This window comes from Callorhinchus milii, unplaced genomic scaffold (assembly GCF_018977255.1).
Source record: "Callorhinchus milii isolate IMCB2004 unplaced genomic scaffold, IMCB_Cmil_1.0 Scaffold12, whole genome shotgun sequence".
In the NCBI taxonomy this organism is placed as follows: Eukaryota; Metazoa; Chordata; class Chondrichthyes; order Chimaeriformes; family Callorhinchidae; genus Callorhinchus; species Callorhinchus milii.
Genome location: NW_024704753.1, coordinates 946,454 through 959,938, shown reverse-complemented (window position 1 = coordinate 959,938; position 13,485 = coordinate 946,454). Strand labels below are relative to the sequence as shown.

At 53.5% G+C, this 13,485-nt stretch overlaps 1 protein-coding gene across 1 annotated transcript; it reads right to left on the bottom strand.

The window, feature by feature from the left end:
- Positions 1-3,945: 3,945 nt before the first annotated feature.
- zgc:77375 (uncharacterized protein LOC402927 homolog) lies at positions 3,946-13,036 on the bottom strand. Its single transcript, XM_042339679.1, has 8 exons — positions 12,944-13,036; positions 11,173-11,376; positions 7,953-8,065; positions 7,593-7,686; positions 6,538-6,571; positions 5,710-5,884; positions 5,182-5,370; positions 3,946-4,670 (listed from the first exon to the last, which is right to left on the bottom strand). The coding sequence occupies exons 1-8, from the start codon at positions 13,034-13,036 to the stop codon at positions 4,271-4,273; spliced, it is 1,302 nt and encodes a 433-aa protein (XP_042195613.1). The 3' UTR covers positions 3,946-4,270.
- Positions 13,037-13,485: the final 449 nt, after the last annotated feature.

Here is a 13,485-nt window from a genome sequence, read left to right as displayed (position 1 = left end):
GGGTGGGGAGGGGGCTGGGGAGAACTGCGGGGCAGGGGGGGGAAGAGAAAGGGGGTGCACTATAAGTCTCGGCAGTTAAGGCAAATCCCGCTGTCTCTGGAATCTTGAGGAATCCGGAATGTCAAAGACATCAACAGAGAAAGTCAGGCCCTAGATTCTGATCAAAGGGATGGAGTTGGGGGTGGGTGGGGGGAGGCAAGGAATGGGTGGGGAGGGGATACACTGTGAATGGGGTCCAATGATTTATGTGCAAATTACGTACCCTCATTGCCTCCCCAGTCCAGGCCTCCACCCCCCACCACACACGCGCACCGCTAAAGAATGTCTAATCCTTCAAAAGCCGAGTCTAAGACTCATAGTTAGTCCGGGATCGAGGCGGGCGTGTAGGGGCTGTCAGCAGCCGCATGTCCAGCCGGTGCTCACGTCTTTACTGTTCAGTTTGATTCCCTCGGAGGCTTTCTCCATGAACATGGGCCCCGCATGCCTCAGCATCAGCTCCGTTCCCATCTGCACGAAGGCCTCCTCCACATTGCTGGCGTCCTTGGCTGACGTCTCCACCACCGACAGCATGTCGTCATAACTCCTGCCTACCTCGTTTGTTTCTCTAGCCTAAGCCCCTGGTAACCGCCCGGATAGACTTGGGGTCTGCGTGTCACCTGTATTTGCTCGTCGGACAATGAAGTTGAGAATGGTTCGGAGGCCGAATAAAAACCATTCCCTGGGCCGGATGTGGCCCGCGAACTGACCCAACCTACTCCAAATGATTACAACAGAAGGTTTGCCAGGAGCGGGCACAGAACGGTACAGCGCTGCGATTGAGCCGGTATTGGTCGCTGTGTACAGACTGCATGGGAGGGACAGCTTTCCGGGAACTCAGCTCCGGGGTGGAGGGAGGGGGAATTCCAGGAGCGCACACGAGGATCCCGAGAGGCCACAGAGTGAGGGAGGAAGCAGATTGTGTAGAATCCGCTGGTTAATTCTCTGCATTCCCACAGTTGCCTTACCAATAAAATTACCTGCATTCCAACTCTTCAATCCCACCCGGTTGTTTGTTGGGACGGGGCTGGGAACAGGGTCCGGTTTCTCTCTTAACAGCAGCCAGTGTTGGGCATTGAGACACCCCAGGTCAGAGCAAGCGCTCACACACTCCCAGCTCACCTCAGACACTCCAGCGCTCACCTCCAGCTCATAACATTGGTTCAAGCTCCACATTCCAGACTGACGCTCCACAGCAGGTATGGGGGGGGCGGGAGATGGGGGGAAAGGGTGTGCTGGGGGAGTCAGCGAGAGTCTTGACACACACGGAAACCCATCACCATGATCAGCTGAGTGTCTGACACACATGGTAATGGAGCGTTGCATTGTCAAAGGTGCCGTGCTTCGTGCAAGACGTTAAACCGAGGTCTCGTCTCTGTCTGAACAACTACAGACACACATGGAGACCAGAATAATCCATTGACACATTGTGCTTTACTGTCCGACACAGTCTGGGGATAAAGCAGCGGGAACACAGGGACAGGGACCTGCCTGAGGGCATGAGAGAGGCTCGAGTGAACAAGATTATTAAAAGGTAAAAGCATAAAAGAAAAGGGTTTTTTTTTATTAAAGAAAAACACACTTATTTTAGTGCCTCATTAACTTGTACAGAAATGTCACAACAAAGAACAGATGGAGAGATTAGTTACGCGCGTGGTATGGGGGGGTGGGGGGAAGGAGGAGGATGTTCGTGGGAGACGGAAAACAACAGACAAGTTAAACTGCCTCAACAACAACACATTGCATTACACAGCGCCTTTCACGTCGGGAGCACGTCCCGAGGCGCTCAAAACAAACCGGCCGCACTCAGTTTCAACGGAGCGGAAAGTCAGATGAAAAACACAAGTGTTTAAATTAAATTAGGCTTTTCTTAAAAAACACGCTTTGTTCACAATAAAATCCATCTAAAACTCCGGTCATTAATAAATAGTCGGAGGTGGAAACCAAGGGAAGAGCACCAGTGTGGAGGGCGGGGTGGGGGGGCAGCGAGCAGCAAGTCTTCATCGTGGGTATGTGACACAGCCCGAGAGAGAACAACTGCTAATCTATAGTATTAATGGTCACTGGGGTCTCAATATTTACCTGAGTGAGACCTATGGTTTGCATTGGAGGCTGGTGGTGGGGGAGAGGACATGTGGTCACTCAATCCACGGCTGTTTGTGGGACTCTGCTGTGCGCAATTGGCTGCCAAGTTTCGCGCACAAAATATACAGTCACTACACTTTAGGGTATATCCTGTGAAGCATTTTGAGACGTCTCAAAGACGTGATAAGGCGCTACATCAAATGTAAGGATTATTATTATTCTTATGATGATGACCTTCCAATTGGGGCCAAGGAAGAATCAATATGATTAAGAATGGTGAGAACTGGAAGCCAGAGATGATGAATAGCTCGAGGGATTTAAGGGAGAGAGGAAGGGAGAGATACCAGGTCAGTAAAAATATTGAGGGGTAATGGTGGGGAGGTGGGTTTGGGGAGGGTAGAATTTGTGGGTCAGGGGGAGGAACAGGCTGGATGGTAACCTTCCTGCTCCTGATTTCTTATAAGAGAGCAAGTGTCGTATTAACAGGCCATTTGTTTACGCGGCACAAGGAAGGCACCGCGGCACACCAGGCCGGGGCACACCAGGCTAAAGGGGGTAATAACACGCCATGTCCGTTCGTCTACAGACCAAAGCTTTCTAAGTGTGAAAAGCACAGAATGTGCAGTCCTCAAAATTGCATCATGTTGAGTTTGCACATTGGAATGGGAGATTCCCAGCACTGGGCTGTGTTGGGTGTATGGGGTGTGTGTGTGGGGGGGGGGGAAATGTGTGTGGGGGTGGGGGTATGTGTGTGGGGGTGGGGGTATGTGTGTGGGGGGGGTGTATGTGTGTACGTGTGTGTGTGTCTGTGTGGGGGGGTTTGTGTGTGCGGAAGTGGGGAAGAGGAGAGAGGGGTTAACTGGAATTTAAGTTGACCTTTCTTCATTTTGTTCGGTGAACTAAAATTTTCCAATACGTTGTGCAAACCCCCCCCCCCCCCCCACCCCACCACATCCACACACATCCACATCAAAATGACGTCAAAAACAAAACAAATAGAATCACTGAACTTTCTGTGACAGCAGCTACCGTTCTCAGATCGCTTTGTTTTAAGGGTAAAGTCCCTGAGGTCTGAGTTGGGAGAGGGGGGGAGAGACAGAGAGGTCAGAGGAATTTTGTTTTTGGGGAGGTAAAACTTTCCATTGTGCGGATGTTGACTGTCAAGGGTAAGGTTCAGCTCCTCAGCATTACGGAGTGGGGTGGTGGGGTGGTGTGTGGGGGGGGGGGGGATTTGAGTGTGTTTGTGAGTGAGGGGGAGTGGGGGGGGTGCGGGATGTGTTCGATGCTTCCTTGTAATATAACACAAAGAAAAGGATTCAGAAATGTCACAGACTTGTCCCCCACCCCCACCTCACCAAGTGAAATCGGAAAACATTTGGGTCGGCAGATTGAAAGTGGATTAGTTAAACTTTATACTATGTTAAACTAACTTAACCTTTATTCTACACACATACGTCAAACTCCTGGTAACTCGTTGCTCCAAAGGTAAAGGGCTCAGTGATGGAGTTATCTGTAGTGGTGATTTGGACGTGTGTATAAGCACATAAATAAATGCGTCCGAAATATTGACAGCATAATGATATAAGTGATCGTGACAAGTGAAGCCAGGGTCGAGTTATCAGGAGTTTACTGTATAAATACACAGACACGCACACAGACACACTGTGTGTGGATATATATATACACACACACACACACACACACGTGTGTGTATTTGAAAAGTTCATCATACAAACGACAACACATTACATTTACATGGTGCCTTTCACGGTTGGAGGACGTCCCAAGGCGCTGGACATTTAAGGGTTTGCACCCGAGCTGGGGGTTGGAATCAAGAGGGATGGTGGGTCAGGTGGGGTGGTGGGGGGTAGAAGGACGGCCGAAGGTGCGGGTAAAGAGGAGGGTCTTGAGATGCGCCTTGAAGGAGGCGAGGGAGGGCCGCGAGACGGAAGGGATTCGGGTGTGGAGTTCCAGAGGGTGGGGGCAGAGAGGCTGAAAGCCTGACCGCCTAAACGTGTGGGCAACGGTGGAGCGGGTAAGGTAGGCTACGGCGGGGCAGGGGAGGGAGGGGAGCGGGGCGGAGTGGAGTGGGGAGGGAAGAGAAGCAAAGAGACGTTAAGAGGATTGTGTGTAGAGAAGCCAAACCCCATCACTGGCCGGTGAAGTGCTCGAGCTGGTAAATCAGGTCCACGGCTGCGGCGATGTCCGGCACCACGTGATCGGGCTCCACCAGCGCGGGGTCGAAGGTGAAGTCCCTGTGTCCGTGGCAGGCGGCCTCCGTCAGGCTGTCCTCCAGGCTGCGGCGAGGGCTGTAAACCCCGGTGCACACCAGCACGGAGCTGCACCGCGCCGAACCCGGCAACACGGCTCCCGGCACCAGCCCATCACCGTCCCGGTCCACCTCCTGGTGCTGCTCCAGCGGGCCCAACACCCTCACTCCCTTGCCGGCCGCCACCTTGGCCTGTCGTCGCCAGCCTGGCCTCGAGCCCTCCTCCCTGAGGTAGCGGTTGTATAGGTTAGCGCCGTACACGTCAGTCATCAGGTTGTCCCTGAGGAGAGGAGAGGTTCCTGAGCCGGGAATTTCAGTGACTCCGCGCGTCAGTCAGTAATAACAATAATAATAATAATAATAACAATAATAATCCTTTCACTTGTTACAGGGCTTTATCACTTCGTTGAGACGTCTCAAAGCGCTTCACAAGATATATACAAAGTGGAGTGACTGTGTATTTTGTGGGTGAAACATGGCAGCAGATCGCGCACCGCGACATCCCGCACACGGTCGTGGATTGAGCGACCACATTTTTTTTAAAAAGGGATTACTCCCCCCCCCCCTGGAAAGCGATTTGCAATCGATTAACAACCGGTTCCCTACTGATTGCCAGGTAAACAGAGGCACGTGTGTGGAGTCAGGAAAGTCGCCTGAGGTTGCGCCCTGCCCGGGAATCAAACCCAGGTCCTCTCGCTTGCGAGGCGAGTGTGCTAACCACTGCGCTACAGGATGGGAGTGCCTTTGCTCTGCTCAGTGTTGACCTGGAGTCCACCCTCCCCTTCACTCACCCGATGGCGTAGAGCGTGTGAAGTGGCCGCTGCCAGCCTCTGGAGGCTGCCTGTGCTCGGAGCAGGCACTCTGCGTAGTGGTAGGTGGTCTCGCTGGGTTTGCCCAGCAACGCCTCATACTTCAGCTCACGGCCTGTGATCTTCTTGTAGATGCTCTCGAGGCAAACCATGAAGGTTCCGTGGCCAAACCTGCCAATGCCAGAAACAACAACAACAAATACATTGACACGCGCCTTCGGGAGGACATCCCAAGGCGCTGGACAGTCAGGGAATTGGAGCTGAGCTGGGGGCTGGGATCAGGAGGGGTGGAGGGCGGGGCCGAAGGAACGGATTTGGAGAACACAACTCAGCGGGTCAAAACCCGCTGTAGGGCAACACTGCCGCAGGGCTTGCCATTATTAGCGATGTCTGAGAAGCTTTCCTGCTGCTTGTCCGTAAGAGATTTGGCTTTGACCTCAAGCACCCCTCCCCCACTCCCACCCCCACAATTATCAGTGCCCCCCCCTCAACCGCCATCCCGCTCCGTACCTGGGGGTTTTGGCCTCCGCCATCCACATCAAGTCCATGTTGCAGGCGAGGAGGGGGATGTGGGGATACGGGGGTCTTGGGGGGGCATTGCCTGGGTTCCCGGCCGTCAGCAACACGTCCACAATCAGCTGCAGATTTGTCTCCCATCGCACTGGCTCCCCAAACAGCACAACCGCTGTGCTCACACAGAGAGAGAGAGAGAGACGTCAGAGAGAGAGAATGTCACAGAGTGAGAGAAAATGTCAAAGATATAGAAAATGTCAGAGTGACAGAGAGAGACAGAGAGAGAGAACGTGGCAGAGAGAAAATGTCAGAGAGAGAGAGAGAGAGAGAGAATGTCAGAGAGAGACTTGCTACAACATCTAATCACGTTGCTGAGTTGCATCAAAGGGTACCACAGCCTTGGGCTGTGAAGTGGAGTGACTGTGACTGTATTTGTCAGCTGCCAATTTGCACACAGCAACGTCCCACAACTCGTCATGAAGCAAATAACCGATTTTATTCGGTGGGGGGGGGGGGGGGGGGGGGTGGTGTGGGTGTGGGGGCAGAGTGTCGGCCAAGACATCGGGGGAGAAAGATACTCCCCTCTCTTTTCCCAACAGCCCCGCGGGATCTTTACCGTACCCCTGAACAGGGCACAGACCAGGAGCTCGAATTAACTTCTCATCCACAGGACGGAGTCTCTGACAATGTGGTGCTCCCCCACACACGCACCCCCCCCCCCCCGCCCGCGCCCCACCACCCCGCCCCAGTTGTTTCTGCGCAGCGGCTGAACAGAAAAGACCCGCAGCTCCCCCCGACACTGATCGCAACACGCATCGGAATTACCTTCAATTGTGGGGAAGTCCACCTCTGCGAAAGGCTAGTGGGGGGGGGGGGGTGGAAAAGGAGGAGTCAGAGGTCAATGTAGCACAGACACGATACAATCCACCCAAGCGCCTGGGATCGCGCCACCCACCCACACCGCCCCCCCAACCCCCGCAGCCCAGCCCTTCCACGAGGGAACAACGTGGGAACAGTCACTACACTGGGGTGGGGGTGGGGAAGAGCGGCGCATTATCAGAGACGGCCCGGGACGATGTCTCAAGTTGCTTCACTCGTGCACATCCCCCCCCCCCACCCCCCCCCCCCCCCCCCGTGGCGGAGGAGATAGCCGGGCACTGTCCAGTCGGGCCGAGTGGTGGGTTATATAATTCTGTGGTCACAGATGTTTCTGTTATTGCACCAGAGATGACGGTCACATCTACAATTTGCAAAGCTGCTTTATCCATTTAGCAGCTGTTTTCTGGGTGTGGGGGGGAGGGAGGAACAGACACCGGAGATTAAAATAGATAAAGAGGTACAAATCACGGGGATTTGATTTGACCGGTCAGGCCCGGTCGAGTCGGGTCGGATTGGGTTCCCTGAGAGCCATCCGACTACACACAACAACAACCACAACAACTGTGACAAAGACGACTGCGACGAAACTCTTAAGTGAGAGATTGGAAGGCGCCAGTTTTACACTCAAAATCCCAAACCCCTCAAGTAATAATAATAATAATAATAATAATGCTGGCATTTGATACAGCGCCTGATCACGTTGTCGAGACATCTCAAAGCGTTTCACAGGATATAATGTAAAGGGGATTGACTGTATATTTTGTGGACAGACACACTGATTAACAGTGCAATCAATCGGCCTTATAGTGTTAACCTGTGCCGAATATTACACCATCCAATTGGTGAATGGGGGGGTGGGGGCAGAAGCAGCAAATAACTTTTCACCTCCTCACACCTTCCATAAACAGGGACATTGTGGGTCCTGAGACCAACAGCTGTTTGTGAACGGCTGAGTCTATTTATTGCAGCTGTAGATAAGCGGTTTACTGGGGCTCTCTCACCGCTATTTTTGGCCTCCTGTTGTGATCCACCACATCCAGCAACGGGAAGGCTTCCCGCAACATCTCCACCGTGATCGCCCGAGAGAAACCGATGCTGAGACGGAGTTTCAGGAAAACAGGAGAACAGGAGATGGGTTAAAAACCAGAGAACGTTACACAGCACAGCTCAGGGACTCAGTAACATGGGGAAGAGAGGAACACAGCTTTGTAATGGCAGGGAATGGGGTGAGGGTAGAGAGCTGCAGTGGGGGAAGCGAGCGCCAGCACAGACACGATGGGGAGGGAGCGAGAGCAGGGGATGGGGTTAAGAGTAGAGAGCTCCAGGGGCGGGGGTGGGGGGGTGGAAAGTTCTTTGAATACCTTTTGGCAATGTCTCCAACCGGCCCCTGACCAGACACCAGCACATGTTTGTCATGGTATTGGTTAAGCATCCTCAGCGGGCTGTGAGAAAGCATCACCTGCTCCGGCGAGATCTGTCAAACATTAATACACGCAAACACACACATTAATACACACACACACAGATACGCACACACATTGACACACACACACACACAGATACATATTAATACAGACTCACAGATACGCACACACACATTGTCACACACACACAGGTACACATTAATACACACACACATTATTACACACACACACATTAATACACACACACACACCTATGCAGTTGTTTATCTATGACACCCTGTGGGTTGGATTGTAGCCATTTATGTTATAGTTATGTTATACAGTACCTAAACAACAATAAGAACTGCCATTGACATTGCAGCCTCACACAGGGAAGCGTCCCAGAGCGCTCAACAGCCTCACGAGAATTGCGGTCAATTTGTAGACAAAACAGGACCCGCAATTTTCACACAACAAATGAAGTGACCGAGGGAGGAGTCTGGTGGATTGCGGCCGGACAGGGAGTGAACCCTCTCCTCTTTTCTGATAGCATCACAGGATCTTTCTGCCCCAAACCCTAACTGTACCTCAGGCAGTGTCTGTGAGCGCTGGCTCTGAGAGCTGGATATTCCTGATTTTCCCTTAGCAACCGCACGCTGATATTTACATGGACATTTGAACAAAGAAACCAGCCGATGACTTTCTAACAGTAAACAGTGCGGTAACTAACGTCACTTGTTCAGGCACCTCGCAACTCCAATTCACACCAACTCTGGGTTCACTTTGTGCCAGCGTTGGACGTCCACACGACCTGTTCAGGGGAACATTAAAGATCTCCCGAGGCGCGATTCAAAAAGAGAAGGGAGTTTCTCTCTCTCACTCCCGGTCTTCTGGCCACCAATCCCCCAACTAAAACATCTGCTCATTTCACTTCATGGCTGTTGTGGGACATGGCTGTGTTCAAATTGGCTGCCAGAGCCTTAGGTGGGATGTCTTTACAACATGAAAGGCGCTGTGGTAAATGTAATTTAATAATAATAATAATAATTACAAGGATTATTGTATTATTATATAATTTGCTGCTGCTGTTGGCTTCAGTGTTTCGACCACAAAATATACACAGTCACACCACTTGACAACCTGCAAAGGGCTTTAAGACATCTCAACGACTCAATAGGGAACTGTATTAATATTATTATTGTGGTAATAGCCTCCTACCTCCCCGGACATTGTAAAAATCTGAAAGGGGGGAGAAATCGCAGTGTGTTTTGCTGCGCAGAGTGAAGTCACATTGTGTCAGAAAGGAGGGGCAGCAAACAAAGTTGGCGTCCACACAACATTGGAGCTTAAGTGTACATGGGGGGGGGGAAAAAAAAACATCGAAAGCGCGCAGCGACTGGTTGCTAAGGGAAGCAGAAGCCCACAGTTTAACCAGTTTGTGGGGTTCCGTCCACAATGTGGATTCCCACGAACTGAGTAACACAGTGTAAGGCACTAATTCCTCTCTCGCCAATGTAGACTGTATATTATGTGCCCTGTAAACAGTCTGTGACTAACACGTCGCATCAATAACAGGTTGGTAATTGGTCCTACACGCCCAAATATATGGGAGAGCCCCTATTCATCCCTTAAACGGCAATCTGTTTTGATACTTTTCGGTGAATAAGTGCTTTAGCCGATGGCATGAACCTGCCTTCCCATTCCCAATCCCATCCAGGAATCCGGACTGAATCAGTCCCCGCGTTACAAGCAGCTTGTACGCCAACGGGCAAAGAGGTGCCAGGAGATGGAAAGGCAACAACAACAACAACAAATTACATTTACACAGTGCCTTTCATCCATGTCGGGAGGACATCCTAAGGTGCTGGGCAGTCAAGGGTTTGCTCCCGAGCTGGGAGCAAGGCTCATTTAACCGACCCCTCTAACCTCATTGCTTTTTCTTACCAAACTCACAAACACAGTTGCGTAAGCTCCAGACCATTAATTAAACCTCAGTGAGCGACACAGCCCAAACTGTTTCCATAGCAACAGCAGCACTGAGACATCGAAAGGCATCTTCGCCAATGTCAATCATAAAGCAAACCCTTAAGCAAGTTTCCTTACTGGACCCGCACGCCTCTGTTTACCCAGCAGTAAGTAGGAACCCGCTTGTTAGTCAACTGGCAGATCACTTTCCAGGAGTAATGATCCCTTAAAAAAAAGTGGCCTCTCAATCCACAACTGCTGTGCGCAATCGGCTGCCGAATTTTGCCCACAAAATATACAGCCAATTCACTTTACAGTATATCCCGTGAAGCGCTTTGAGACGTCTCGAAGACGTGGTAAGGCGCTGTATCTAATGCAAGGATTATTACTTATTTAACTATGGCCTGAGGCAGGCGGGCGGCGGCACAATAGGTAATTAAATGCGAAATCCCGATCACACTCAGACGTCAGTGACACAAGTTGGACACTTTACACTAGAAATCCTTACACTGAATGTGCGGCCAGTTCAGTCATCTCAAGTGAGAGGTGGAGGGCCCCTGTACACAGCGTGTCAGCCAGGCTCGCTCACTGCTGCTCCGGCCTCTGAGTCATAAGGTTGTGGGTTCCTGGCTTTCCATCAGGAAATTGGGGCGAGGAGTTGGTCTGGGAAGCTTCCCACTCGGCTCTGCTCAAACCACACAAATCCCTGTGCAGAGGAGGTTGATCCTCACTGGAAAAGCAACAGGAAACTTGCCAGACAGTGGCGGGTTTTAACTATAATAATAATATAATTATAATAATATCCAGACGTCTTCGGGACGTCTCAAAGCGCTTCACAGAACATACTGTAAAGTGAATTGACTGTGTGTTTTGCGGGAGAAACTCGGCAGCCAATTACGCGCAGCAGCGTCCCCACGAACAGTCGTGGATTAAGTGACCAATTTTTTTTAAGGGATTATCACCCCCGGAAAGCGATCCGTCAATCAACTAACAAGCGGGTTCCTACTGACTGCTGGTAAACAGAGGCGTGCGTGTGTGTGTGTGTTTGTGGAGTAAGGAAACCTGCCTAATTGATTACCACCCCCCCACCATGCAATTTGCCCACTCTGGGGATATCCCCCTCCCCACCGCCAAGCCCTCCCTCCCCCCCCACCCCCAGCCTTAGCTCAGCTCTTGCCCATCACTCTCTGCCACTCAGTGTACCAGTACATACCGGGACCCCCAGGATGTGTGTCAGCTGGTCGGCCTTGGTTTGGCGGAAGGTGCTACCATTGTTGGTGACGAACACGAGGGGCACCAACAGCTCTCCCCGGGAGTCCAGCAGTTTACGGAAAGCTTTCCTGGCAGCTGGGATAGGGGTCTTCCCCCTCACTAGCACCCCGTCAATGTCGATCAGCAAACCGAAGCTGGGCTGGGAAGAAAAATAATATAATAATAATAATCCTTGCATTTGATGCAGCGCCTCATCACATCATCTAGACATCTCAAAGCGCTTCACAGGATACACTGTAAAGTCGATTGACGGTGTTTTGTTGGTGAAACACAGCAGCCAATTGTGCACAGTAGTGTCCCACAAACAGTCGTGGATTGCAGTGATTTGTTTTGCGGACGGGGAAAAGGATTATTGCCCCCGGAAAGCCATCTGTCAATCGATTAGTAACCAGGTTCCTACTTACAGCAAGAGGCATGTGGAGTAAGGAAACTTGCCTAAGGTGTCGCCCCGCCCGGGAATCAAACCTGGATCCCTCAGCTCCCTAACTACTACACTGTGGGACATCACAGTAATACAGGGGGAGATGGGGGGAGGGAGGGGTGGGGGAGATGGGGGGAGGGGGGGTGCGGGAGATGGGGGGAGGAGGGGTGGGGGAGATGGGGGGAGGGGGGGTGGGGGAGATGGGGGAGGGAGGGGTGGGGGAGATGGGGGGAGGGGGGTGGGGGAGATGGGGGAGGGGGGGTGGGGGAGATGGGGGGAGGGGGGGTGGGGAGATGGGGGAGGGGGGGTGGGGGAGATGGGGGGAGGGGGGAGTGGGGAGGGGGAGGGGGGGGGGGGAGATGGGGGGGTGGGGGAGATGGGGGAGGGGGTGGGGGAGATGGGGGGAGGGGGGGTGGGGGAGATGGGGGAGGGGGGGTGGGGAGATGGGGGGAGGGGGGGTGGGGAGATGGGGGGAGGGGGGGGGGGGAGAGGGGGGGGGGGGGGAGGGGGATGGGAGGGGGGGGAGGGGGGGTGGGGGAGATGGGGGGAGGGGGGGTGGGGGAGATGGGGGGAGGGGGTGGGGATGGGGGGGGAGGGGGAGGGGGGGTGGGGAGATGGGGAGGGGGTGGGGGGGAGATGGGGGGAGAGGGGTGGGGGGAGATGGGGGGGGGGGGAGAGAGGCAGAGTGTTACTGAGCTGGGCTCTAAACAGCAGGAAAACACGGTTATTATTCACACATTTGTGGTGGGGGGGACGGGGGGTATTAATGACTATAGAGGAATAAACATCAGGATGGGAAATACTGGATTGCAAAGCTGCTTTTTCACTGTCAGCGACTGATCAAAGAGAGAGAGAGAAACAGAGATAAAGACAGACATAGTCACACACACACAGATACACATACACAGTCACAGAGACAGTGACACACACACACACACACAGAGACACACACACAGACATACAGAGAGACATACACAGACACAGAGAGACACACACATACAGACACACAGAGAGACACAGACACACAGAGAGACACACACACAGACACACAGAGAGAGACATACAGAGAGACACACACAGACAGACATAGACACAGAGACCCACAGACCCACAGACAGAGAGGACAGGAGTTGCCAACGGAGATGGGTTTCGGTTTGGGGGAAACTCCAGCATTCGGTGCCAGAGCGGCAGCCAAAGTCCAGTCACCCCCTCCCGATTTAGGGCATCTCCCCCTCTCCCCCCCAATCCCCTCTCCCCCCCAATCCCCTCTCCCCCCCAATCCACTCCTTACCTGAGAATCCGCCGCTTTGGCTAATTGCGCGCAGCCTCTGGTCGCCAGTGATGCCCTATTCAGGGCTCTGCTCAGCGCCCGCACAGCGCGCATCCTGTGGGGGTGTGGGGGGTCCCACCCTGTGCTGTGGGTGTGGGGGGTCCCACCCTGTGCTGTGGGTGTGGGGGGTCCCACCCTGTGCTGTGGGGGTGTGGGGGGTCCCACCCTGTGCTGTGGGGGTGTGGGGGTCCCACCCTGTCCTGTGGGGGTGTGGGGGGTCCCACCCTGTGCTGTGGGTGTGGGGGGTCCCACCCTGTCCTGTGGGGGTGGGGGGTCCCACCCTGTCCTTTGGGTGTGGGGGGCTGTGGGGGTGTCCCACCCTGTCCTGTGTGGGGGGCTGTGGGGGGGGTGTCCCACCCTGTCCTGTGGGGGCTGTGGGGGGGTGTCCCACCCTGTCCTGTGTGGGTGTGGGGGGGCTGTGGGGGGGGTGTCCCACCCTGTCCTGTGTGGGGGGCTGTGTGGGGGGTGTCCCACCCTGTCCTGTCCTGTCCCCCTCTCCCCGG

Bases quoted from the DNA above. Each gene is read 5' to 3' on its own strand.
- zgc:77375 (XM_042339679.1), bottom strand. From the start codon at position 13,036: ATGCGCGCTGTGCGGGCGCTGAGCAGAGCCCTGAATAGGGCATCACTG. The intron at 8,066-11,172 runs GTATGTACTGGT...AATGTTTGACAG, and splicing joins CACACATCCTGGGGGTCCCG to ATCTCGCCGGAGCAGGTGAT. The intron at 4,671-5,181 runs GTGAGTGAAGGG...TCCTCTCCTCAG, and splicing joins CACACGCTCTACGCCATCGG to GGACAACCTGATGACTGACG.